The sequence below is a fragment of the Propithecus coquereli genome, unplaced genomic scaffold, assembly GCF_000956105.1.
Source record: "Propithecus coquereli isolate 6110/MARCELLA unplaced genomic scaffold, Pcoq_1.0 Scaffold44, whole genome shotgun sequence".
NCBI classification, from domain to species: Eukaryota; Metazoa; Chordata; class Mammalia; order Primates; family Indriidae; genus Propithecus; species Propithecus coquereli.
In genome coordinates, this window is record NW_012150174.1 from 14,051,411 (window position 1) to 14,075,685 (window position 24,275).

General features: G+C 37.3%; 1 protein-coding gene across 1 annotated transcript; it reads left to right on the forward strand.

Moving 5' to 3' along the window:
• The first annotated feature begins 2,525 nt into the window (after positions 1-2,525).
• Positions 2,526-23,199, forward strand: TRIM5 (tripartite motif containing 5). The gene is made up of 8 exons (XM_012654429.1): positions 2,526-2,688; positions 7,517-7,998; positions 8,591-8,686; positions 9,313-9,543; positions 20,300-20,322; positions 21,558-21,658; positions 21,963-21,989; positions 22,238-23,199. Exons 2-8 carry the CDS (start codon positions 7,576-7,578, stop codon positions 22,783-22,785), a joined length of 1,449 nt encoding a protein of 482 aa, XP_012509883.1. The 5' UTR covers positions 2,526-2,688; positions 7,517-7,575; the 3' UTR covers positions 22,786-23,199.
• The last annotated feature ends 1,076 nt before the right edge of the window (positions 23,200-24,275 follow it).

Below are 24,275 nucleotides of genomic sequence, written 5' to 3' on the forward strand. Positions count from 1 at the left end.
AATTGCCAATAACAACAGGAACTTTAGAAACCGCACAAATACATGGAAATTAAACATGCTCCTGAACAACCATTAAGTCAATGAAGAAATTAAGAATAAAATCACAACATTTCTTGAAAAAATGAAAATGGAAACACAACATACCAAAACCTATAGGATACAATAAAAACAGTGTTAAGATGAAAATTTATAGAAATAAATGCCTACATCAAAAAAGTAGAATGAGACCAGGCGCAGTGGCTCATGCCCATAATTCCACCACTCCTGAAGGCGGAGGTGGGAGGATCACTTGAGCTCAGGAGTTCAAGATCAGCCTGAGCAAGAGCGAGACACCATCTCTACTTAAAAATAGAAAAATTAGCTGAGCATGGTGGTACATGCCTGTAGTCCCAGCTACTCAGGAGGCTGAGGCAGGAGGATCACTTGAGGCAAGGAGTTTGAGGTTGCTCTGAGCTAGGCTGACATCATGGCACTCGCCTGGGCAACAGAGTGAGACTCTGTCTCAGAAAAAAAAAAGTAAAATGATTTCAAATAAATAACCTAATTATGTTTCTCAAAGAACTCAAAAAGAAGGAAAAAACCAAACCCAAAATTAGTAAAAAAAAAAAAAAAGACATAATAAAGATCAGCATAAAATTAAATGAAATAGAGAATAAAAATAAAAAATGAAAAGGATCAACAAAACAAAAAGTTGGTTTTGTAAAAAAGATAAAATTGATAAACTGCTAGCTAGACTAATCAAAAAAAAGAGAAGATCTCAAAAAATAAAATCATAAACAAAAAAAGGAGACATTATAGGTGACACTACAGAAATATAAAGGAACATTAGAGAATATTATGAACTACTCTAAACCATCAAATTTGATAACATAGTGGAAATAGATAAATTTTAAGACAGATATAAACTAATGAGATTGAACCGAGAAGAAATAAAAACCTTAATAGACCAATAATAGTAATGAGATAGAATCAGCAATAAAAAGTCTTCCAACAAAGAAAAAAACCCAAAGCTGGATGGCTTTACTGCTGAATACAACCATTTTGATGAACAAATGCCAATTCTTCTCAAATTATTCCAAAAAACTAAACGTTTCCTAAGGTCTCTGTATTTCCTGTATAATCTTCACGTCCTGCTTGAAGAGGAATCTAATGAGATATCTCTACCTTTGGGTTCATGGATTTTTAACATTTTCCCCTTTGAGAAAAGGAGTGAAGTAAGAGGAAATGTGGTTAGAGTGTGATGGGAGAAACAGATTAAACATCAATCTGAGTAAACTTTAGGAAGAAAATAGAGAAGATATGAAAAAGTACTGGTTAAAATTTGTAAGAGGGGTTTACATAATTATTACTAATGCCAGAAAATATTTGAATTACATTAAGTGACATAGAAATTTTCTCCACATCCAGAACAATAGAACAGAAACGTGACATCATCAAGATTTTAATTCAATTAAAATTATATTTATAGCTATATATATTGGTATCTAACTATTAGTCCTTATATACACCATTATCTAATAGATTTGGGACAATAAGGAATAAAATAGAAAAGTTCCCCACCTGACTTCTTGAACCTTAGAGTTGGGGGCGCTTTGTGTGGGGTGGGGAATGGGGTTACTGATGCTAGCATTAAGCAATGACGGGCTGTCCACTGCAGTTCTCCCCATCGCCTTCTCCTCATGCATTTTCATTTTCTCACTGAATCCTCTCTGGGCGTGTTCCTAGTTCCAGTGAGGAATTACTGAGGTGTCCTACTGAGGAAAGGCTTAAAAGGGAGCTGTAGAGTGCAGCCCAGCTTTCTGGACTAGTTCTACATAGTGACTAGCAGAGAAAAGAGAGTAAGGCCTGGCCCTGCTCAGAGAGGAAATAAACACTTCGGAGAAGACAACAGGGGGAAGTTGGAAAGTTCTTTGAAACTTAAGACTTTAACTGCTGTCAGTGTAATAACGTAGTATTTTTGTATGACTCTCCAGATAAATTTCCAGCATCCTGTCCTCTCTGGGTTTGGGAGCCTTAATGGTATGTCAGTTGCCCTGCTCTGCAACTTTTCTGTTCACTTGTCCTGTAAGATTTCCAAGTCCAGACCAGGAACCTACTGCAGTTCTCTAAAAATCACTAACATTGCTCATTCTTCTCCTTGGGCCATATATCTGCCACCCAGAAGCAGAACTCAGCTGTGAGATCAGGAACAAGCATAGCATTTTGGAAGAATTTCCACAAAGGGAACCTTTCCTAGCTTTTAATACTTGGTTGGGTTAATATGAAACTATGTCAGAAGAAGTGGTGTGATAACAAGATCGTGAGACTTATGAGAAAAAGGAGTTAAAGCAGGGGTGCCCCTTTATTTTACCACCTCTCTTCCAGTGAAAGGCACAGCGGCATAGCAGATGACTCCCTCGGAGGGTGGGACACGAGGCCCTGCACTGAGGCATCCGGTTGGTCCAGAGTTTATCTTCCTCTTTCTCACCCTCCGCCCAGAAGAACTTAACTTTCGTTTCTTGCAGCTTCTCTGGGGTGAACTCCTTTGTGCATAACAGGCTACTGGATTGGTGCCTGAATCCTGACCACCCCTGGCCTGGCCCACCTTCACTCTTCCCGGAATCTCTACTTCCTTTTTGGTGTCTGAAGGTGTATTGACTGATTTGTGGAGGGCAGAAGACTTTGGAACAAAAAACTGAATTTGCTTGGGTGAGTTTAACTGATCACGGGGAAAGCTGTTCTGAAGCGGGAAAAGGCCCCGGCTTGCAGACTTCCTGCCGTCAGTGCTGACTCATGGGCAGTCTGGGGAGGGGCAGCTTTGAAAGAAGGGAGTTTGAAGAAGTGAATGGGCTTGTTTCCTGGAAGGACAGTTACTTTTCCAGGCTGGGTTTCTCCACAGCCCCTTTCTATTCTGTAAATTTCAACTGCCCTTTGCTGAAGAGAACCAGAAGCCTCTATTCCAGAAGCAGACAGTCCCTTCCCCCAACGACAGGGGCAAAGCCAGAAAAATCTTGAATCATAACAGTTTAATGCCTGTCAGTGTAATAATTTCGCATTTCTGCATGACTCTTCAGGTCAGTTTCCATCAACCTGGCCTGTGTGCGTGACATCAGCCTTGATGGTGTGACAGCTGACCAGCTTTGCAGCCTGTCATCTGGTCACTCCTGCTAGAGCCCCAACTCCAGACTCCGGGAACTACTGCATTTCCTTAAAATTCACTAACCTTGCTCGCTCCTCCCTCTCCCTGGGCTGCATCTGCCACCCAGAAGCAGAGCTCAGCCAAAAGATCGAGAGAAAAAGGAGCACTTGGGAAGAATTTCCAGAAGTGTCACCTTTTCTAACTTTTAATTAAAGAGTCTCTTGACTGATATTAATGATATGAAAAAATGTCAGAAGAGGTGGCATGATAACAAGATCCTGAAGCCCATGAGAGAAGAGAGTTCAACAGGGCCCTCTGTTGAACCCCCATCCCTTTCCCGTGGTGTAAGGTACAGCTTCAGCTTTGCTCAGGCTAATTCAGACATACAGAAGAGTCCAGCCAAAGCTCTTTTCTCTCACCCTTACTTCCTCTCATCTGACTAAATCTTACTGCATCAAGGTTGTTTTGGGGGATTTTCACCTCTGCATCATATTTCTTGTCCCCCCTTCTGATAATAAGTCAGTGTTTGGCGCCTGTCTTCTAACGTATGCAGTATACCTCTATCATGCCATATGTCACAGGATTTTAAAATTGATTCATTAATTTTTGCTTCGGTTTTTAATTCTGCTGGTATTACAGGAAATATACATTAAATGGTTATGACATTGTGGAATGTATTTGGTCTTATTTCCTGTTTCCTGGCATACAACTCGTAAAATCTTTGAAATCTTCCAAGAGACAATCTTTTTGTATGCTAATACATCGGCTGATGGCTGGCAGCCCCTAGGTAGCTTCAGGATGGGGGCTGGTCTGCAGAAATACTACAGGATTTGAGGCTTGGAAATTTCACCCCACCCCCCAACCTTCTGGGAGGGGAGATGGGCTGAAGGTTAAATTGCATCATTAGCCAGTGATTTAATCACGCCTATGTAATGAAGCCTTCATACAACCCTGAAAGGACAGGGTTCGGGGAGCTTCTGGATAGCTGAGCATTTGAAGATTTCTTGAGTGTAGTGCACCTGGAGTGGGCATGGGAACTCTGTGCCCTTCCCTCATGCCTTGCCCTGTGCATTTCTTCTTTTGAATTCTTTGTAATATATCAGAAAATGTAAGGAGGAGAACCCCGATTTATAACCAGTAGGTCAGAAGCACAGGTAAAACGTCCCAGCAGAAATTGGGGCAGTCTGTGGGACTGAGCTCTTAAGTATGGGATACACACTATCTCCAGGTATATAGTGTCAGAATTGAATTAGAAGACACCCAACTGGTGTCTGCTGCTGAACTTCCTTGGTGTGCAGAAGTCTTCTGTGTTAATTGGTTACAGAGAGTATAGACAATACTGAGTTCGTTTGTTTCCTGCATAATGGTATTAGATATTATAATACTTAGCAAATGAAACACAGTACAATTTCATTTTCCCAGCCTATTTAGGAAAAGTGATCCTTTCTCATATGACATCAGTAATTCGCAGCTTCATCATACTCATGGAAACAGTTTTACCCAAATCACAGTAGAAAACAATTCTGTCTATATCCTTATTGCTTGGAGTTTTACAATACCTAGTTATTGTCTTTAATGTCTTTAGCTCTGGGACATTCTCATGATCTCAGATGTCAGGAGAAGTCCCATGTGTAGGGTGCAATCACCTGACACCTATGGCAGCCAGCTGAAGTGGGGGATACCAGACAGATAACAGTCATGTTCCCATCTCTACTTCCCTGACTTTTCTGGGGCCTTTGAGTCACAGGTGGTGGTGGGATTATCCCCTTGTGTGGGGACTCTGGCTCCTCTGCATGGTCCTCTTTCGGTGTCTGTTAATGGCATCAGCTGCTTTGACATCAGCCCCTTTGTAGCCCCACTATGAATATAAATTTCACAGCCTCATGGCAAAATTCAATGTCTGCTCCTCCCTCCTCTATAGGCCCTTGAGGCTTCTTAGCACTGATTGGATTTTTAATGGAATAAGAGATAACTGGAGTTCCCACCCCTATGTTTGGCTCACAACTTGAGTCATAAGCAGGGGTAGACATCATCATATGATGTAAGCCCCTGATTTGGCATTCTTCAGAGCCTGAGTGCCAAGTCACAGTCTCTGCAGCCAAACAAAATATGGCCTTGGCCAATTTTCAGTATCTGTACCCTTGGCTGAATCATTCCTTGTTATTTATCAAGTTCCTGTCATAGATGATGGGAGGGGTGGACAGTTTTTGTAGATCTAAATTTATCTCCCTATAGCCTTCATAACTGTTTCTTTCCTTTTTCAGAGCAAGGGAAAGACTTACCAGCTGTCTCATAGTGGAGATTTTTTTTCGCACCATCAAACCTTGGCAACCATCCACACATCAGTATCTATCAGGGTCTTCTCTTTCTTTGTGTTTTGCCTCATAGCCCCATTTGCCTGAAGCTCCTGACAGAACCCCTGAGCCTAGACTAAGGCCATGGGGCCATTAATGAACCCAGGTCTGAAAGTCAGCATCACTGTAAGACCCCCTCTGCCTGAGCACTAGAAGTAGTTTACAATCTGGTTTGCCATTCCACTCATGGGAGTTAACAGACATAAACCATCCAGATCTGTGTGGTTTAGCCAGGGGATGCAGGGCAGGAGACAGAGCTGGCATAGCTACCTCAGATGGGTTCTCAGTGAGAGTTTTTACAGTGGTACAAGAGGTACATTATCCCCATCATCTCAGCTTTTTTAAGAAATCAGACTAGCTGGATGTGTGTGAAACTACCATAGCTTGGGCAAGCCTAGTGCTCCAAAGGACTAATCATGTTGTGAAAGCTCATGAACATAGCTTCCAGGGACCTAAAAGAGACATATTTGTTTATATCATGGAAAATGAGGTCTGTTTTTACCAACTGGAATTTAAAGTCTATATATAATCTCCCCAGTTTAAATGTACTTTACATGTCAGGCTATTTTTGCTACCAATAATGTGGACTAGCAAGACAACTAACATTCCACTTTATTGTAACCCAATAAGTTTCCCAGGGGAAAACAATACCAGGAGAAGGTAAGCAGATATCATCTTTATGGGAAGAAAGAGCCCAAACCTGATGTTAACCATTTGTTCCTACCTATCCAGTCTAATTCTCAACCCTGTCCCTTCTACTTCAATTTATCTCTTTCATCTGTACTTTGTTTTCTCCATTGCCTTGTCCTGCAAACTGTCATCATCTTTCCCCTGAGCAACTGTGCCGGCATCCTAACTGATCTTCCCTTTTTCACAGTGGATCCATCTCACCTTTCACAACCCCAGCGCAAAGCTAATGATAGCCTCACTTACCTCTGCTAATTGATGTGGATAATTGCCATTGATAATTGACGTTGATAATTTCTCCTTGCTCTTAGGAAAAAGTCCTTAAATTTATGTCTTTTGGGAAGTGTCAGATTTTCTGATCCCTGCAGGCCTATCAGCTCTGTACACACCAGCCAAACTGGCGATTTAAAACTCATGGAAGATGCTGCATATTCCATGAACAGGTTATTCGTATATGAAATATCTTCTACCTAATACATTTGTCGTCTTTCTCATCCCATATTTTCTTCATATTCTTCAGGCTTCAGTTAGAACCTTGTGTTTTCAAGTTGTAATTCTTGGATAACCCTCTGTTTTCTCCATTATTTGATTTCCAACAATGTGTACATGTCTCTAGTTGTGTTCATCATATCTGCTCTTTTGTGTGTGTGTGTATATATACATATGGCTGATTGTTTAATTTACTATGACTGTTCAGATGAATGTCAAGTTCATAGTGTTTTAAAACATCTGCTGATCTTTGTGTTTTGGATTTTGGTTCAATTGCTAGTATCCATCATCAATGATGATTTGTCAAATAATCTCGTCTAACATTTTGAGACTTCTCTCCCAAGACTGGCATCCATTTCATGTGTGTTTTTATTTTTTCAGTGTCTGACATGTGTGTACTATTAGTATATCTTTATCATCTCCCTCCTCATCATCCATCTATATGCATATACACTATACACCTTTAGGCTCCTATCAATGTCCTTTGCAAATTTCCAGGATAAGACTCTTCAGAAACTCCCAGCTGGTCTAGATTTCTCTGACTCCACACCACCATTGCTCTGGGGATGCATTTGGTCTATGTAGTTACCTCTGATTGTCTTTGATTGATTTTGTGGAGTAGCAGAAAGACGTCACAGATAAGAATGAAATTTGTCATGTGACATGAACTGAGAGTAAAGTGTTTGAAATTATTACTTAAAAAGCCCTTTTTACCAGGTCACCAAATTCCTTTCCTTGTTTCTCTCCTACTTTTTTTTTAATCCTTCGATATTTTGGTCTTGGCCTATTTTTTATTTCTGCACAACCAGTAACCTTTCTATTCCCACCTTTCTTACTCTGCCTGCTTTTAACTTTCCCAATCATGCAGGGATCTGTGAGCATAGAAACCTCAGCAGTGAAGACAAGAAGGATCAGGGAACAGCTGCTATGGCTTCAGGACTCCTGGTGAATTTAAAGGAGGAGGTGACCTGCCCCATCTGCCTGGACCTCTTGACAGAACCCCTGAGCCTAGACTGTGGCCACAGCTTCTGCCAAGCCTGCATCACTGCAAACCACAAGAAGTCCATAACAGACCAAGAAGGGGAGAGCAGCTGCCCTGTGTGCCGAATCACTTACCAGCTTGGCAACCTGCGGCCCAATCGTCATGTGGCCCACATAGTGGAGAGGCTCAAGGAGGTCATGTTGAACCCAGAGGAGAATCAGAAGATAGATCACTGTGCACGCCATGGAGAGAAACTCCTACTTTTCTGTAAGGAAGATGGGAAGGTCATTTGCTGGCTTTGTGAGCGGTGTCAGGAGCACCGTCATCATCACACGTTCCTCATAGAGGAGGTTGCCCAGCAGTACCAAGTAAGAGACCAGATGGTTGGAAGACAGGGCAGAAAATGGTACCTGATGGGAAATCTCCACTTTGCATTTTACTTTAATTACCTTGTCATCATAGACCTGAGGCCTGTGATTTTTTTTCCATCCTGTGCTTATCATCTGAGGCCTGAAGGACATTTTCATGCACTCCATATAATTGTAAGAGAATAAGCCTAGAGTACATACTCTTGGACAGAAATAAATATTTTTGTACCTTAAGCTAGGTGGGTAGAAATTTGGCGCCCAAGGAAAGCTCTGATTACTCTTTTCAGTAGGAGAGTAACTGGGGTAGATTGAGATATAAGTTTTTTCCTTGCTGTAGGATCAGATTTTTCTTCTAGGACAAAAAGAATCAGTCTACTCTTGGTGAGGGGATGGTGACTTAAATTATGTAAGACTTAAAGAACACATTCACCACCGTGGGTTTTCTTTCAAGTCATGGATTCTAACTGTGGTTCTCAGAGCGTCTGTAAACTCTAGTCTCTTCTGGGATCAATCTGATTTCTTCCTTGTTCATCTTCTATCCAAGTGCTGAAAAAGCTCATACCTTGACTCTGGTGTAACTTCTTTCTCACAGGAGACGCTCAAGGCAGCTCTGGAGAAGCAGATGAAGGAGCAACAGGAAGCTAAGAACTTGAAAGCTAACATTGAAAAACAGAGAACTTCCTGGAAGGCAGGAGAAGACACTTCCTGAGGGAATTAGCCAGAAACCTGGGCAGGACCTTGGGGAGAAACTCCCTCCCTCTTTGTTCCCTGACAATTGATAACTTCAGAAGCCATTTGATTAGTCCTCTTCTTCATCCTTTCCCATATGGGGGCTCAGGGGTAGAGAGTATGGCATGAATGAACATAGCTATTTGGAGGGAGCTACTTACATGGAGGGACTGTCTGGTGAGGATGGCTGGTGAATTCTGAGTGCCATTCTTGTGATGCTTTTTGAGTCTTTGTCTCTACTGGGGGAAGACTTTTGGCAGTGGCTCATGGTTTTGCCCTCAGTGTTCAAGGGTAGGGTGAGAAGTAATGCAGGCAGGCATGAGTGTCCTGGATAACTGTGTGAAAGCTAAGCCACACCCAGGTGTCCCATTTTGGCTCAGGGTGGGCGTCATCATACCAATTTAAGGTCATTGTTTTAGAATTTATGAAGGGATAATAATAGGACAAGTCAACTTCCCTAAGAATTTCTTCCCTGCTTCTATTTCCCTTCCCTGTGAGAACTTCCCAGAGGAAACAGTTCTATTTCTGGCTCACAGCGTCTTCTTGATAGACTGAATGCCTCTCTTTTCTTTCTCATCCATAAAGAATCAAATACAGTGTGACAGACAAAACATCCAGGTACAGTTTGACAAACTGAGAGATATCCTTCGCTCTGAGGAGAACAATGAACTGAAAAAGCTGAAGAAAGAGGAGGAAGATATTCTAAATAGTCTGGCAGAGTCTGAAAATGAGGTGGTCCAGCACAGCCTATTGGTGGGAGAGCTCATCTCAGATCTGGAGCGTCGGTTGCAGGGGCCAGCAATAGAGATGCTGCAGGTAAGACTTGAAGAGAAGCTTCAGTATCTGAGATTCAGGAAAAATAAAGACTGTTTCCTTCTCTATGTTGCTGTGCTGTCTCTTGTGCTGATGCTAAAGTTCTCTGGTCACTGCAGTACCCTTTTCCTAATTCAATTTCAGAGGTTATAGGAATAATTGAATGAATAAGTATCAAGGGAAAATCCTATTTTTATGAATTTATCAGGAGCAGTACAAAAATTTGACCTTGGAGAAAAGATCAATTGTATTAAGTGATATTTTCTAGGCCCCTGTTCTCTGTAATCCAGTGCTGAGCGTTTCTCAAACAGCTTTTCATTGCTCAACTTAGTCAAACACATGCACTTCAGAATACGAGATGTTTTTGTTTTTCCCCCTCATAGAATGTGTTGAGATGTTACCTCTCTTTCTTTATTTTTGGAAAAATAGTTGTAAAGTACTGGTATTATTTCTTCTTTAAGTGTTTAATAGAATTCACCAGTAAAGCTGTCTTATACTGTTTCTTACTTTTGGGAAAGGTATGAAATTTTTAATTTTTTACACGCATTGAGTTTATTTAGATTTTTTAATACTTATTGAGTCTCTTCTTGGTAATGGATGTGTCCATAGGAATTTGTTCATTTCATCTAAGTTGTCAAATCTGTAGGCCTAAAGTTAGTCATAAGACTTCTTTATAGTACCTTTAATTTTTATTTTTAATTTTAACTTCATTTATTTATTAAAATTGACAAAAATTGTATGTATTTATTGTTTACAACATGTGGTTTTGAATACATTGTGGAATGGCTACATCAAGCTAATTAACATATTCATTATCTCACAAAGTTTTCATTTTGTGGTGAGAACATTTAAAATCTACTCTCTGCAATTTCAAGGGTACAATACATTGCTAACTATAATTGCCAGGTTGTGCAATAGATCTCTTGAGGATATCCCTCCTATCTGTCTAAAGTTAGTATCCTTTGACCAGCATCTACCCCATTCCCCCCTGTACTCCAGCCCCTCGTAACCCCTCTTCTACTGTCTAGTTCTATTAGATCAACTTTTTTTTACATTCCACATACCTAAGTGAGATCATGCAGTATTTGTCTTTCTGTGCCTGGCTTATTTCACTTAACATAAGGTCCTCCAGGTTTATCCATGTTGTCATAAATGCTAGGATTTCCTTCTTTTTTAATAGTATTCAAAAGATTGAATAGCATTCACTTGCATATATTCATATGCCACATTTTCTTTAGCCATTCAACTGTCGATGGACACTTAGGTTGACTCGGTATCTTGGATAATGTTAAAAATGCTGCAATGAACGTGGGAGTCCAAATATCTCTTGCACATATTGATTCCATATCTTTTGAATGTGTACTCAGCCATGAGATTGCTGGATCATACGGTAGTTCTATTTTTAATTTTTTGAGGAACATCCATATCGTATTCCATAATGGCTATACTAATTTACATTCCCACCAACAGTGTGGAAGAGTTCCTTTTCTCCACATCCTCTCCAAACTTGTTGTGATTAGTTTTTTAAGTAACGGTCATTCTAACAGGTGTGAGGGGATATATCATTGTGGTTTTGATAAGCATTTCTCTGATGATTAGCGATTTTGAGCATTTTTTCATATACCTATTGACTATTTGTCTGCCTTCTTTCGAGAAATTTTGATTCAGTTCCTTTGCCCAATTTTTAGTTGGGATATTTGTTTTTCTGCTGTTGAGTTGTATGGATTCTTTATATATTTTGGATACTAACCCTTATCAGATATACAGTTTACAAATATTTTCCCCCAACCCACAGGCTGCCTTTTCGTTTTGTTGATTGTTTCCTTTGCTGTGCAGAAACTTTTTAATTTGATATAATCTCATTTGTCTGTCTTTGCTTTTGTTGCATATGCTTTTGGGTTCTTAGCCAAAACATCATTGCCTGCACCAATGTCTGCAGCTTTTTCCCTATGTTTTCCTATAGTAGTTTTACTGCTTCACATCTTACATTTAAGTATTTATTCCACTTTGAGTTGATTTTTGTATATGGTGTGAGATAATGATCTAATTTCATTCTTCTGCATGTGGATATTCAGTTGTGCAAAGACAATTTATTGAAGAGACTATCCTTTCCCCACTGTGTGTTCTTGACATCTTTGTCACAAATCATCTGACCATAAATGCGTGGATTTTTTTTTTCTGGCTTGCTCTACTGTTCCATTGGTCTATGTGCCTGTTTTTAATGCTGGTACCGTGATATTTGGATTAATATAGCTTCGTAGTAGATTCTGAAGTCAGATAGTATGATGCCTCCAGTGTTGTTCTTTTTTGCTGAAGATTGCTTTGGCGATTCAGGGTCCCATATACATTTTAGGTATGTATCGTGGTCCCATACAAATTTTGGGATTGTTTTATATATTTCTGTTAAAAATGTCAGAATTTTAATAGGAATTATGTTGAATCTATTGATCACTTTGGGTAGCATGGACATTTAACAATAATAATTCTTCCAAGCTATGAACACAGGTTATTTTTTTCATTTATATGTGTCTTCTTTAATTTCTTTCAGCAATGTTTTATAGTTTTCAGGGTACAGATCTTTCACCTCCTTGGTTAAATTTATTCCTAAATATTTTAATTTTTTGTAGCTATTGTAAATGGGGTTGTTTCTTCATTTCTGTTTAGATAATATGTTGTTAGTGCATAGAAATGCTATTGATGTTTATATTTTGATTTTATATTCTGCAACTTTCTAAATTTGTTAATTAGTCCTAAGAGTTTTTGGTAGAGTCTTTAGGGTTTTCTATATATGGGATCATGTTATCTGCAAACAGGGTTAATTTAACTTCTTGATATCGATTCAGATGCCTTTAATTTCTTTCACTTGCATAATTGGTCTGGCTACTACTTCCAGTTAAGTAGAAGTGGTAACAGTGAGCATTCTTGTCTTTTTCCTGGTCTTAGAGAAAAAGCTTTAAACTTCTTAGAAGTACATTTTGATGTTATGTTATGATGTTATGGCCTCAATTGTGTTGAGGTATATTCCTTGTATAGCTAATTTTTTGAGAGCTTTTTGTTTTATCATGAAAAGATACTGAATTTTGTTAAATGATTTTTCTCTATCTATTGAGATGATCATTTTTTTTCCCATCATTCTGCTAATGTAGTGCATCACATTTGTGGATTTGCTATGTTGAATCATTCTGTGTCCTTGGGATAAATCCCACTTTATCATGGTGAGTGATTCTTTTAATGTGCTGTTCAATTTGGTTTTCTAATATTTTATTGATAATTTTTGCATCTATGTTCATCAGAGATGTTGGCCTGTAAGTTTTTTCTAATTTAGCATTCTTGTCTAGCTTTGTTATCAAGGTAATGCTGACCTCATAAAATGAGTTTAGAAGTATTCCCTCTTCTTTAATTTTTTGAAAGTGTTTGAGAGGGAGCGATGTCTGTTCTTCTTTGGTAGAATTCAGCCATGAAACCCTCTAGTCCTGGGCTTTTCTTGGCTGGGAGACTTTCCATTACTGATTTTTTTTTTTTAATTTCAGCATACTATGGGAATACAAATGTTTAGGTTACGTATATTGCCCTTGCTCCACCAGAGTCAGAGCTTCAAGTGTGTCCATCCCCCAGATGGTGCGCACCGCACCCATTAGGTGTGTATATACCCATCCCCTTCTCCCTCGTCCCACCTGCCCGACACATGATGAATGTTATTACTTTATGTGCACTTAAGTGTTGATCAGTTAATACCAATTTGATGGTGATTAAATGTGGTGCTTGTTTTTCCAATCTTGGGATACTTCACTTAGTAGAATAGGTTCCAGTTCTATCTAGGATAATACAAGAGGTGCTATATCACCACTTTTTTGTGGTTGAGTAGAACTCCATGGTATACATATACCACATTTTATTAATCCACTCATGTATTGATGGGCACTTGGGTTGTTTCTACCTCTTGGCAATTGTGAATTTTACTGCTATAAACATTCAAGTGCAGATGTCTTTTTTATAGAATGTCTTTTGTTCTTTTGGGTAGATGCCTAGAGATACAAGTAGAACTACCGTTTGATCCATTACTGATTTAATTTCTTTACTCATTATTTGTCTGTTCAGGTTTTCTATTTCTTCATGATTTAGTCTTGGTAGGTAGTATGTGTCTAAGAATGTTTCTAGAACCTATTTCTTCTAGGTTATCTAATTTATTGTTGTATAATTTTTCATAGTAGTCTCTTATGATCCTTTGTGTTTCTGTGGTATCAGTTCTAATGTCTCCTCTTCTATTTCTGATTTTATTTGAGTCTTTTCTCTTATTCTTAGTCTAGCTAAAGATTTGTCAATTTTGCTTATCTTTTAAAAAAAACAGTTTTATTGATCTCTTCTGTTGTTTTCTAGTCTATTTTATTTATTTCTGTTCTGAGCTTTATTATTTCTTTCCTTCTGCTAACACTGGGTTCAGTTTCTTTTTGTTTTTCTAAATTCTTGAAGTGTATCATTAAGTTGTTTATTGGGTATCTTTCTTCTTTTTTGATGTTGACATTTATTTCTATAAAATTTTTTCTTAGAACTGCTTATGTTGCATCCCGTAAGTTTTGGTATGTTGTGCTTCCATTTTCATTTATCTCAAGATATTTTTAAATATCTTTTTAAATTTCTTCATTGACCCATTGGTTATTTAGGAGCATGTTGTTTAATTTCCATGTATTTGTGAATTTTCTGAAATTCCTCCTGTTATTGATTTCTACTTTCATATCATCGTGGTTAGAAAAGATACTTGATATGATTTCAGTTATAAATTTGTTAATGCTTGTTTTGTGACCTAACAGATGATGTCTCGTGGAGAATATTTGTGTGTACTTCAGATGAATGTTTACTTCACCGCTGTTGGATAGAATGTTCTGTATATGCCTGTTTGGTTCATTTGGTTTTTAATGTAGCTTAAGTCTGATGTGCTTATTTTCTGTCTGGATGATCTGTCCATTGCTGAAAGTGGAGGATTGAAGTCCCCTACTATTTTTGCATTACAATTCATTTTCCCTTTCATATCTATTAATGTTTGCTGTATAAATTTAGGTGCTCCAGTATTAGGTGCATATATATTTTTAATTGTTAAATCTTCTTGATTAATTGACCCCTTTATTCCACATAATGATCTTCTTTGTGTCATTTTACAGTTTTTGACTGAAAGTCTATTTTATGTGATATAAGTATAGCTACTACTGAACTCTTGGTTTCCATTTGGGTATTTTCCATCCTATCACTTTCAGTCTATATGTATCCTTACATGCAAAATGGGTCTCTTCTAGGCAGCATACATTTGGGCCTGTTTTTTTCATCTATTCAGCTACTATATATCTTTTAATTGTAAAATTTAATCCATTTGCATTCAAGGTAATCATTGATAAGTAAGGATTTACTAGTGCCATTTTGTTAATCATTTCTTGGTTGTTTTACAGGTACTTTGTTTCATTCTTCCTCTGTTGTTATATTCCTTTGTGATTAGGTGATTTTTTTCCTACCTCTTGTGAGGTATTTTAGTTCATGGATAGTTATTTGAATTGTTTTTGTCAGGGGACAAGCACTAGAGACTCCTATGCCACCATCTTGCTGACATCCATCTCCAATCCCTTTAATTTCTGTAATACACACAATTTTGTCCCCTCTTTTATTCCTCATTTTGAGGTGGTTTGTTTTTTCTATTCTTTTTATTGTTAGTTTAGTTACATTTGATCAATTTGGGTGACTTTTTTCAAAGAGCAACTTTTTGCTTCATTGATTTTATCTTTTTTTAACTTTTCTATATTATTTGTCACTGCCCTAACCTTTATTATTTTCTTTTTTGCATTGAATTTGGTTTGTTTTTCCTTTTCTAATTTCATAAGGTGGAATCAGATACTGCGAAACTTTTTTTGTTCTAATATAGTATTTATAGATGAGTTGTTTTACCTGTATTGTATACATGTTGATTTTTGAGTTTTCATTTTCATTTGGCTCAATGTATTTTCTAAATTCCTTTGTGATTTTTTTGTTAACTTTTGGATTATTTAGAAGTGTGTGGCTGGGTGCAGCATCTCACATCTGTAATCTCGACACTTTGGGAGGCAGGGACAGGAGGATTTCTTAAGGGAAGGAGTTCAAGACCAACCTGGGCAATAGTGCAGACTCCCTCACTACACAAAATTTAAAAATTAGCCAGACATGGTGGTGTGTATTTGTAGTCCCAGCTGCTTGGGATGCTGAGGTGGAAGGATCACTTGAGCCCAGGAGTTAAAGGCTTCAGTCAGCTATGATGACGTCCAGGCAACAGAGCGAGACACTAACTAAAAAAAAAAAAAAAAGCGTGTTGTTTAATTTCAATGTATTTAGGGATTTCTTAAATGTTTCTTCTGCTATGGATTTCAAATTTAATTCCTTTGTAATCAAAAAACATGTTTTATTATTTCAGTATCTTAAAATTTATTGAAACTTGTTTTATGGCCTAGAATATTATAGTCCAGAAGAATGTTCTATATTCATTTGAAAAGAATGTGTATTTTACATTCATTGGGTGAAATAGTCCAAAGATGTCAGTTAGGTCAAGCCGGTTAACAGTGTTGTCCATGTCTTCTTCATCCTTTATGGTTTTTTTTACCACTTGTTCTATCAGTTATTGAGAATAAATTATTGAAATCTTCAACTATTATTGAGTTATCTATTTTCCCTTTTTTAATTCTTTAAATTTTGCTTTGAGTATTTTGAAGTTCTGTTGTTAGGTGCATATACTTTTATATTGTTATATCTTTTTAATGTATTGAATTTTTTTCATTATGATATATTCCTTTCATTTTCTCATAATAGTTCTTGTCTTAAATTCTACTTTTTCTAATATTGATATATCCATTTGAGTTCCCTTAGGTTTACTGCTTGCATAGTAAATATACTTTTTATTCTTTTACTTTGGGCTTATGTGTGTTTTCGAACCTAATATATATGTCTCCTATAGGTAGTAATAATTGAATATTTCTTTTTATCAAGTCTGTCTGACAATCTCTGCCATTTGATTTGGTTATTGAAAGTATAATATTTAATACAATTGTTGATATGGTTGTATTTAAATTTACAATTTTGCTATTTGTTTTTTATATTTCTCCTCTCTTTTTTGTTGCTGCTCTTTCTCTTTAACTGGCTTCTTTTGTGTCAAATGAATATCTTCCAGTATAGATCTTTAGTTTTTCTGATTTTGAGCTATATTATTTTAGTTGCTTTCCTAGTGGTTGCTCTTAATTCCAGTAAAACAGTGGGCCCCTTTTAGGCACCAGGGACCAGTTTCATAGAATGGGAGACAATTTTTCCATGGATGGGGTTGGGGGGGTGGAGTCTGACAGGAGGCGGGGCTCAGGCAGGGATGCAAGCCATGGGGAGCTGCTGTAAATACAGGTGAAGCTTTGCTCACTGGCTCACTCACCCACTCGCCTATTCGCCCACTTGCCCACTGGCTGATCCAGTTCCTAACAGGCCACAGAGCACCTGGGGGTTGAGGACTGCAGCAGTAAAATACAGGAAGATATTGTCAATATTGCTTAATTTTCTTCCACATCCTTTGTCATCTTATTGTCATAGATATTACATGCATATATGTTATAACCTGTCAATATAGTATTTAATTATTATATCAATAATTTTATGTCTTTTAAAGTTATTACAAATAAATTAGAAAATAAACTAAAACATATTTTATATTAACTCACATTTTATAGCATTTCCTTATTTCAGTTTCTTTGTGAATTTGAGTCCATCTTTGGAGGAAGTTTATTTTTTCAACTAAAAATATTTTTAAGAATATTTCTCACAAGATATATTTTTGCCATCTGCCAGCAACAAACTCAATCTTTATGTGGGAATATATTTTTTTTCTTCATTTTTGAATAATATTTTTGCTTTATATAGAATTCTGGGTTTGCAATTTTTTTTTTTCTTTTGGAGCTTTCAACATGTCAATCTGTCCTTTCTGGCCTCTATATTTCATATGAGGCATCATCTATTAGTCACTTTGAAAGCATTCCTTATCTGATGACTGGTTTCTCACTTGCTGCTTTAAAAAAGCTTTCCTTTGCTTATAGCCTTCAGAAGTTTGTCTATGAAGTGTTTATGTGTGGATCTCATTTTATTTATTTAACTTGGGGTTTATTGAGCAAAGATGAGTATATTAGTATTTTTTATAGAATTTTAAACGTTTTTCCCAAATTATTTTTTCATTTTTCTCTGTCTTCTTTCCTTCTGGAAGGTCTATTACATATATTTTGGTACATTTCATGTCATCCCACATCTCACTGAGATGGTTCTTACTTTTTCAATCATTTTCTCTCTATTGTTTAGATTAGAAAATTTCTATAGATGCAACTTCAGGTTCAATGATCCTTTTGTCTGCCATCTTAAGCTCATCTTTACCAGAAGGGCTCTTCTGATAAATATTTCATTTTTTGTTATTTGACTCTAAATTTTCAGAATTTTTATTTCTTAATCATTTCTATCTCCCTTTGAGACTACCTATTTTATGAGTCTTTTTTTTTATACTTTAATTCCTCAAGCATAGTTCTCCTTAGATTTTGAACCTCTTTACGATAGTTGCTTTGAAGTCTTTGCCTCCTAACTCCAACATCTGGGGTCACTTGGGGATATTTTCTATTTATTGTTTTGGTATTTTTTCACGAGCATGGGTTCTACTTTGTTGGTTCTTTGTACATTTTATGTATTTCAGTTGTAAAATAGACATTTTTGATATTTCATTGTTTCTCTGGATTCTCATCCAGGACCTTCCCAAGAAGTTTGTTTTAGTTTTTTCATTTAGATACTTCCCTACGGCTGCTGATGTATCTGCTGAGTTTAATTTTTAAGTGTGGTATCTTAGTTTTCCTTTGTGTGTACACGTATGTTTGATTGACCTCTAAAATCAAATAGAAGTTATGTTTAATCCCCACAAGGCAGTAAGGCTTCTGTCCTGTCCTGATGGATTTATTTTTGGGTTGATGGGTGTATTTAAAGTTCAGGCCATTTTAAAATCTGCCATAATTTATTCACTGACAAGTTGTTTCACTTCTCCTTTCCATATGTGTGTATCTTTAGCATGGCCAGATTGTGTATCACTTTTTTTTTTTTTTTTTTGAGACAGGGTGCTGTGTTGCCCAGGCTAGAGTGCAGTGGCATCATCGTAGCTCACCTCAAACTCTTGGGCGCTAATCATCCTCCTGCCTCAGCCTCCCAAGTAGCTGGGACTAAAGGCATGCACTGCCATACCCGGCTAATTTTTGTGTTTTTTGTAGAGATGGGTATCTCACTGTGTTGCTTATATTGTTCCCAAACTCCTGGCCTCAAGTGATCCTCCCACCTCAGCCTCCCAAAGTGCTAGGATGAAAGGTGTGAGCCACAGCATCCGGCCAGTTGTGTCACTTAATCCTAGTTAAATTAGTATCTGTAATTCTTATTTCCAGCAACAATGCTGTGGTGTTTTTAAGACGGGCATCTGATCCAATGCAGGCAAATGCCATGCAATTCTAAACATTTTTGGTTAAAACTTAAGAGAAATTCTCCTTTCTTCTGGAGTTTTTATCAGGAGATTCAAATTTCCTTCATGTACTGAGAATAAAGTCAATGTAGAGGAATAAGTAGAATTTGGAGAATAGACCAGACCTTGATGACAAGCTTTGAGCTTCAAAATTCAGCTACGATTGAAGTTGTAATTGCTCTTTCCAAAATCCTTTTTACCACTTAATCTAGTTTCATTTGATTTATGTCATATATGACATAAAATTTCTGATATTAATGAAAAAAGCAAAAAAGTGTGTATGTGTGTGCCCAGCTATTGTCCTAGTTCTTGGAGAAAACTTACCTGAAGGAAGTAAATCTAGGGGAAAGGACACCAAATACATTGGTACCAAACAAAACAATATCTGCGATGATAAAGATGTCTAGATGACCTGAAGTCATTAAGGATGTAGATTAAACTGGCCTGGTAGAGACTGGAGTTCAGGGTAAACATTGTAGTTTTTAGGACAATGACTAAGTAGATATCAGTAATATTATGGACAATGACAGAAAAATGTGTGGTTGGTGCTACATATTAGACACCTTGAGCTGCTGGTCCTTGTGGCTCCTTCTTTATTGAATATATTAAACTGCATTTAAGCAACAAATCTGAGTAAAAATTGAGAGTTGGAAATCAACTACGCATATGTGTGTGTGGAATTTGAGGGAGTGGATGAGGTCAATTATAGTTAATGTATAGATGAAAAAAGAGTGGCTGGAGAAACATCTATACTTGTTTAGTACACTCGTTTGTTTGTACCCTTGGGAAAAACCATGTAAACTTCCTGAGGACTATTATTTATTCATCTTTAAGTCTCCAAAACCTCGCATAATGCCTGGCAAGTGATAGTGAATCATTTTACACATCTGTTGAATAAATCAAAGAACCATGAATTATTGAAACATCTCATGGGGAACCATATATATTTGGATAAAAAAATTGGGGGCCTCTTCTTTTCTCTTGTAAACATGCCCCATCTACAGATATCAGAAACCCCTTCCTCAAGGATGAAAGCTGTTTCTCCTTTTTAGGGAACTTGATAACCTCACATGAGTCTTCTGAGTGATTGCTCTGAGTCTTATCTTTATTTATTTGTCTTTCACGCTGGAACCATATGCATTCTCAGCCTATCAGGGGCTAGTGGAAATGTGAGGAAGCTTGGTGAGGGAAGAGAGGCTACTATTTCTTAATTTATGTTTTCTCTTTTCTCCCTAGGATGTGAATGACATCATAAAAAGGTATGTGTGGGAGATTAGAGATGGTCCTTTTGCGCAGTGAGAAGAAATTTGTAGGCATTAGAACTGTCTGATGTTCAATTATAATAAAACATGTCCCAGGGAGAAAAATTTAGATATAGTGTTATCTTAAATTTCTGGTCACAAGTCAGTATTTGAGTGTTTTATAACTATTGAGAATAGACCAAATTCTACGATAGGAAATTTGGGTGGTGGGGAGTCACAGAGTTTGCATCAGTAGTGGTATTAGGGATAAGGTGTTGCAGTATCAGATCCCTGTTACATCACCATTTTATTACCTACATCTCACTCTGGTTCTATATTCAATAGGTGCTTGACTTATTGTGGGAGAGATGTATCTTCTTTTACTATCGAGTACCCAGATATGTCCATTGGGATAATTTCTCTTTATTTATATTTTTCTCCTGGGAATAGAAGAGACCAGGTCCTTCTTTATGGTTCTATTTAGATTTCCAAAAATTAGACTTAAATTTCTGTGAGTAATATTTTGGTTTTGGTGTAAATAATTGATCCATCTTGTTCACATACTTCAGAAGAGTATGGAAAGGTGGTATCCTTGTGTTTAAAGTTGTACACACACCTGGCAGTAACAATCTCTTCCAAACACATAAAATTCAGACCAGTATTAGTTTGGTGCTCATGATATCTCATTTGCTGAGTGTTTATAATTTTTCCCAGACAACTTGAAACCTCAGATGTTATCTGAGAACCTCCTGACTAGGTTTTGAAGATCTTGGGCTTCTCCAGATAGGGTTTCCACACTTAATATGTCTCAAACACCCAGAGGCCAGGTTCTGCAACCTCACTTTCTGACCATCTCTCTGGGAACTCGCATCCATAGCAATGATGTTTCCACACATTACATGTTCTTATTTTTAGCCACGAAAATTTTGTTTTGTTTTGTTTTAAAATTTATTATTTTATGATTTCTTATGAGTTCAAGGAGGTAGAGAGGGAGAGGCTAATTATTTCATTTTAGAAGGAAAAACTGTGCTTCTGAAGAAGTTAAGACATTTCCGCGGTCACACAGAGAATAAGTGGAAAGGTGGACATGAGCACATTTCATCTGGTTCCAGGGTTGGGAGTCTGTTCTCTCCCTTCTCAGGATCTCCAGGGTAGAGAGTTCAAGTGCATTAATGGGGTGAAATGATAGAAAGTCAGTGGTGTTCAAAGGACACAAGGTCAGAGGTACGGGGGTCAATTTTTTTCATTCCTAGAAGTGAGACCTTGACCTTGAAGACACCAAAAACTTTTCCCGAGAAGCAAAGGAGAGTGTTTCAAGCTCCTGATCTGACAGGAATGCTGAAAACGTTTAAAGGTGAGTAGAGCTCAAATGTGTGGCTGTGGGATTCTAGTGGTGGCAACGGCTAAATGGGGGAGAGGGCACAGTTTCTAGGTGTGGATAGAAGAGATAAGGGAGAACTGATATTTTGTGCTAATAATGTGGTCATATTTAATGGGCAATGGCCAAGTGCCTGGTTCATCCTCTCATTCACAAGTTTGCTCTCCTACGATAGTCCCCTATTCTTGCCCTAATCTATAGGAGAGAGGGATTTCTGTGCTGACTTCTTTGCTTGTATTCAATATTTTTTTTTTTTTTTTTTTTTTTTTTATCATTTCAGAGCTGCAAGATGTCCAGTGCTACCGGGGTAAGGAGAAATCACAGTATCACAAGCTACCCTGTTGTCGTTACCTTTCAGAATTTTTTGTTCTCTAGTAGGTCTCATGTTTTAAGATCCATGTTTCTCCTTGTAACACACACATACCTACCCCTCCCTATAACCTGTGAACAAGGTTCTTCTTAGGTTACTCTCAAGTTCTTCTGAAGATTCCTCTCATAATATCACCAGTAAAGCAATATCATATCCCTCATCTGACCCTTTAATTTTTTCCACAGTTTATGTGACATTGGCTCCAAGCAACAATTCAAATGTTGTCATTTCTCCAGATAAGAGACAAGTGGTATCTTTGTGCAATCCGAGGTCTTCTGATTGTTATTATGGCATCCTGGGCTCCCCAGTTATCACATCAGGGAAACATTACTGGGAGGTAGATGTGACCCAAAAAAGTGCTTGGATGCTGGGTGTATGTGTTGAACAAACCCGCCAACAAAAGGTTATGTATGGTAATAACTTTACAGGAAATTATCAACCTCAAAATGGGTATTGGGTTATAGGATTGAAGAATAAATTTGAATATAATGCTTTTCAGGATTCGTTCCCTTCTAATTTCCATTCTCCTTCTGGTCCTTTGATCTTGACCCTCTCCCTGACTGTCCCACCTAATCGTGTTGGCATTTTCCTAGACTATGCAGCTGGCACTGTCTCATTTTTCAATGTCACAAACCATGGGTTTCTCATCTATAAGTTCTCTACACGTTTTTATTGTCCTGTTCGTCCATATTTCAATCCTATGGCATGTCAAGTCGCCATGACTCTGTGCTGACCAAGCCCTTAAACCTTCTTACACGCTCAGCCACTTCTGTGCAGTGCCTCTTACCCTGGGTGCATCTCATACACCTGAACTCATCTGTGCCATTTTGACCATCTTTTCCTTGCTGTCTCCCTTCTTTCTATTTGAACTTCCTTTACTTAACAATAAGATGTACAGACTGCCTTGTGCCATGTCCTTCCCGGTATTTTATTCACATATCATAGCAAATTTGATTCAACATTTTCCAAACTCCCAAGAAAAAATGACTGAGCCTTCATAAAGTAAGATTAGTATTGAGGTAACACCTTTGCCAAACCTTTATAACCCAATTCCTGACACTGACTAAGAAGATAAAGGAAAACTTTTCAACAACCTCTCCATATTATTGTGTAGGAGTCACTAACTAAAGAATTATCTCTTGGCAGTGTGTCAGTTTCCTCATGATGCCCCTTATTCATCAAAGAATTAAGAAGAAAATATCATAAATAGTATGCACTAAGAGTAGAGGTTTTGTATCCAGAGTATCTGAGTTCAAATCCTGTCTCTCCATATACTAGCAGTGCAATAATCAATAGCATACTCAAATGGCTGTGCTTATTATCTTAAAATAATTTTGTCATTAAAAACTTCACCTAAAAATAAGATCTGGTATTCTACTGCATAGTAGCGTGACTAGAGTTAACAATAACATATTGCATATTTCAAAATAGCTAGAAGAGGGAATTTTGAATGTTCTAATCACAAAGAAATGACAAGTGTTTAAAATGATGTATATGCTAATTACCCTGATTTGATAATTATACAATGCATACCTGTATGGAAACATTATGCTGTACCCCATAAATATGTAGAATTATTGTGTTTCAATTAAAAAAATAAAACTTAAAAACAAAACTTCACTAAATACTTTGAATCATTATGCAAAAATGAATTCATGAAGTATAAAGCATCTATCTAAGTGTCTCAACTTAATAATAAGTATTTGCTCTACTAATTACTGAAAAATGTAAGCTGTATTAGTGTATCATGGAACAGGTTGTGCTTTCAGGGCAACTAGGGTTGGATTTACTGAATTCTCATTTTTTAGGTCTCAGATACCACTGTTAAGACTACTCTAGTTCTGCCTTTGGTACACACACACACACACACACACACACACACACACACACACATTGAGAGTTTTATTATAATTCTGGTGTTGCTATATATTAGCCATTATCAAGTAAACTAAATTCTATGGGATTCAGTTTATTTGTAAAAATAATAATGAAATTTACCTGATGTAGCATTGTAAAAATTAAACAACAGAGTATTTTTAATAAATTCTATCAGTTTTAGCACATAAGCAGTAATCCAGTAGGGTGTCTATTAGTTTTGATTGCCTCTCACTGTGACTGAAGTAAATGATTTTAAAGAATATGTAACAGTTTACTTTCAAAATTATTACCCTCACTTTTTTTTTTTTATTTCAGCAAATTATGGGTGTACAGATGTTTAGGTTA

Coding starts and splice junctions, on each gene's coding strand:
- TRIM5 (XM_012654429.1), top strand. CDS start 7,576: ATGGCTTCAGGACTCCTGGTGAATTTAAAGGAGGAGGTGACCTGCCCC. Junction 20,323..21,557: donor GTGAATGACATCATAAAAAG/GTATGTGTGGGA, acceptor TTTCATTCCTAG/AAGTGAGACCTTGACCTTGA. Junction 21,659..21,962: donor AATGCTGAAAACGTTTAAAG/GTGAGTAGAGCT, acceptor TTATCATTTCAG/AGCTGCAAGATGTCCAGTGC.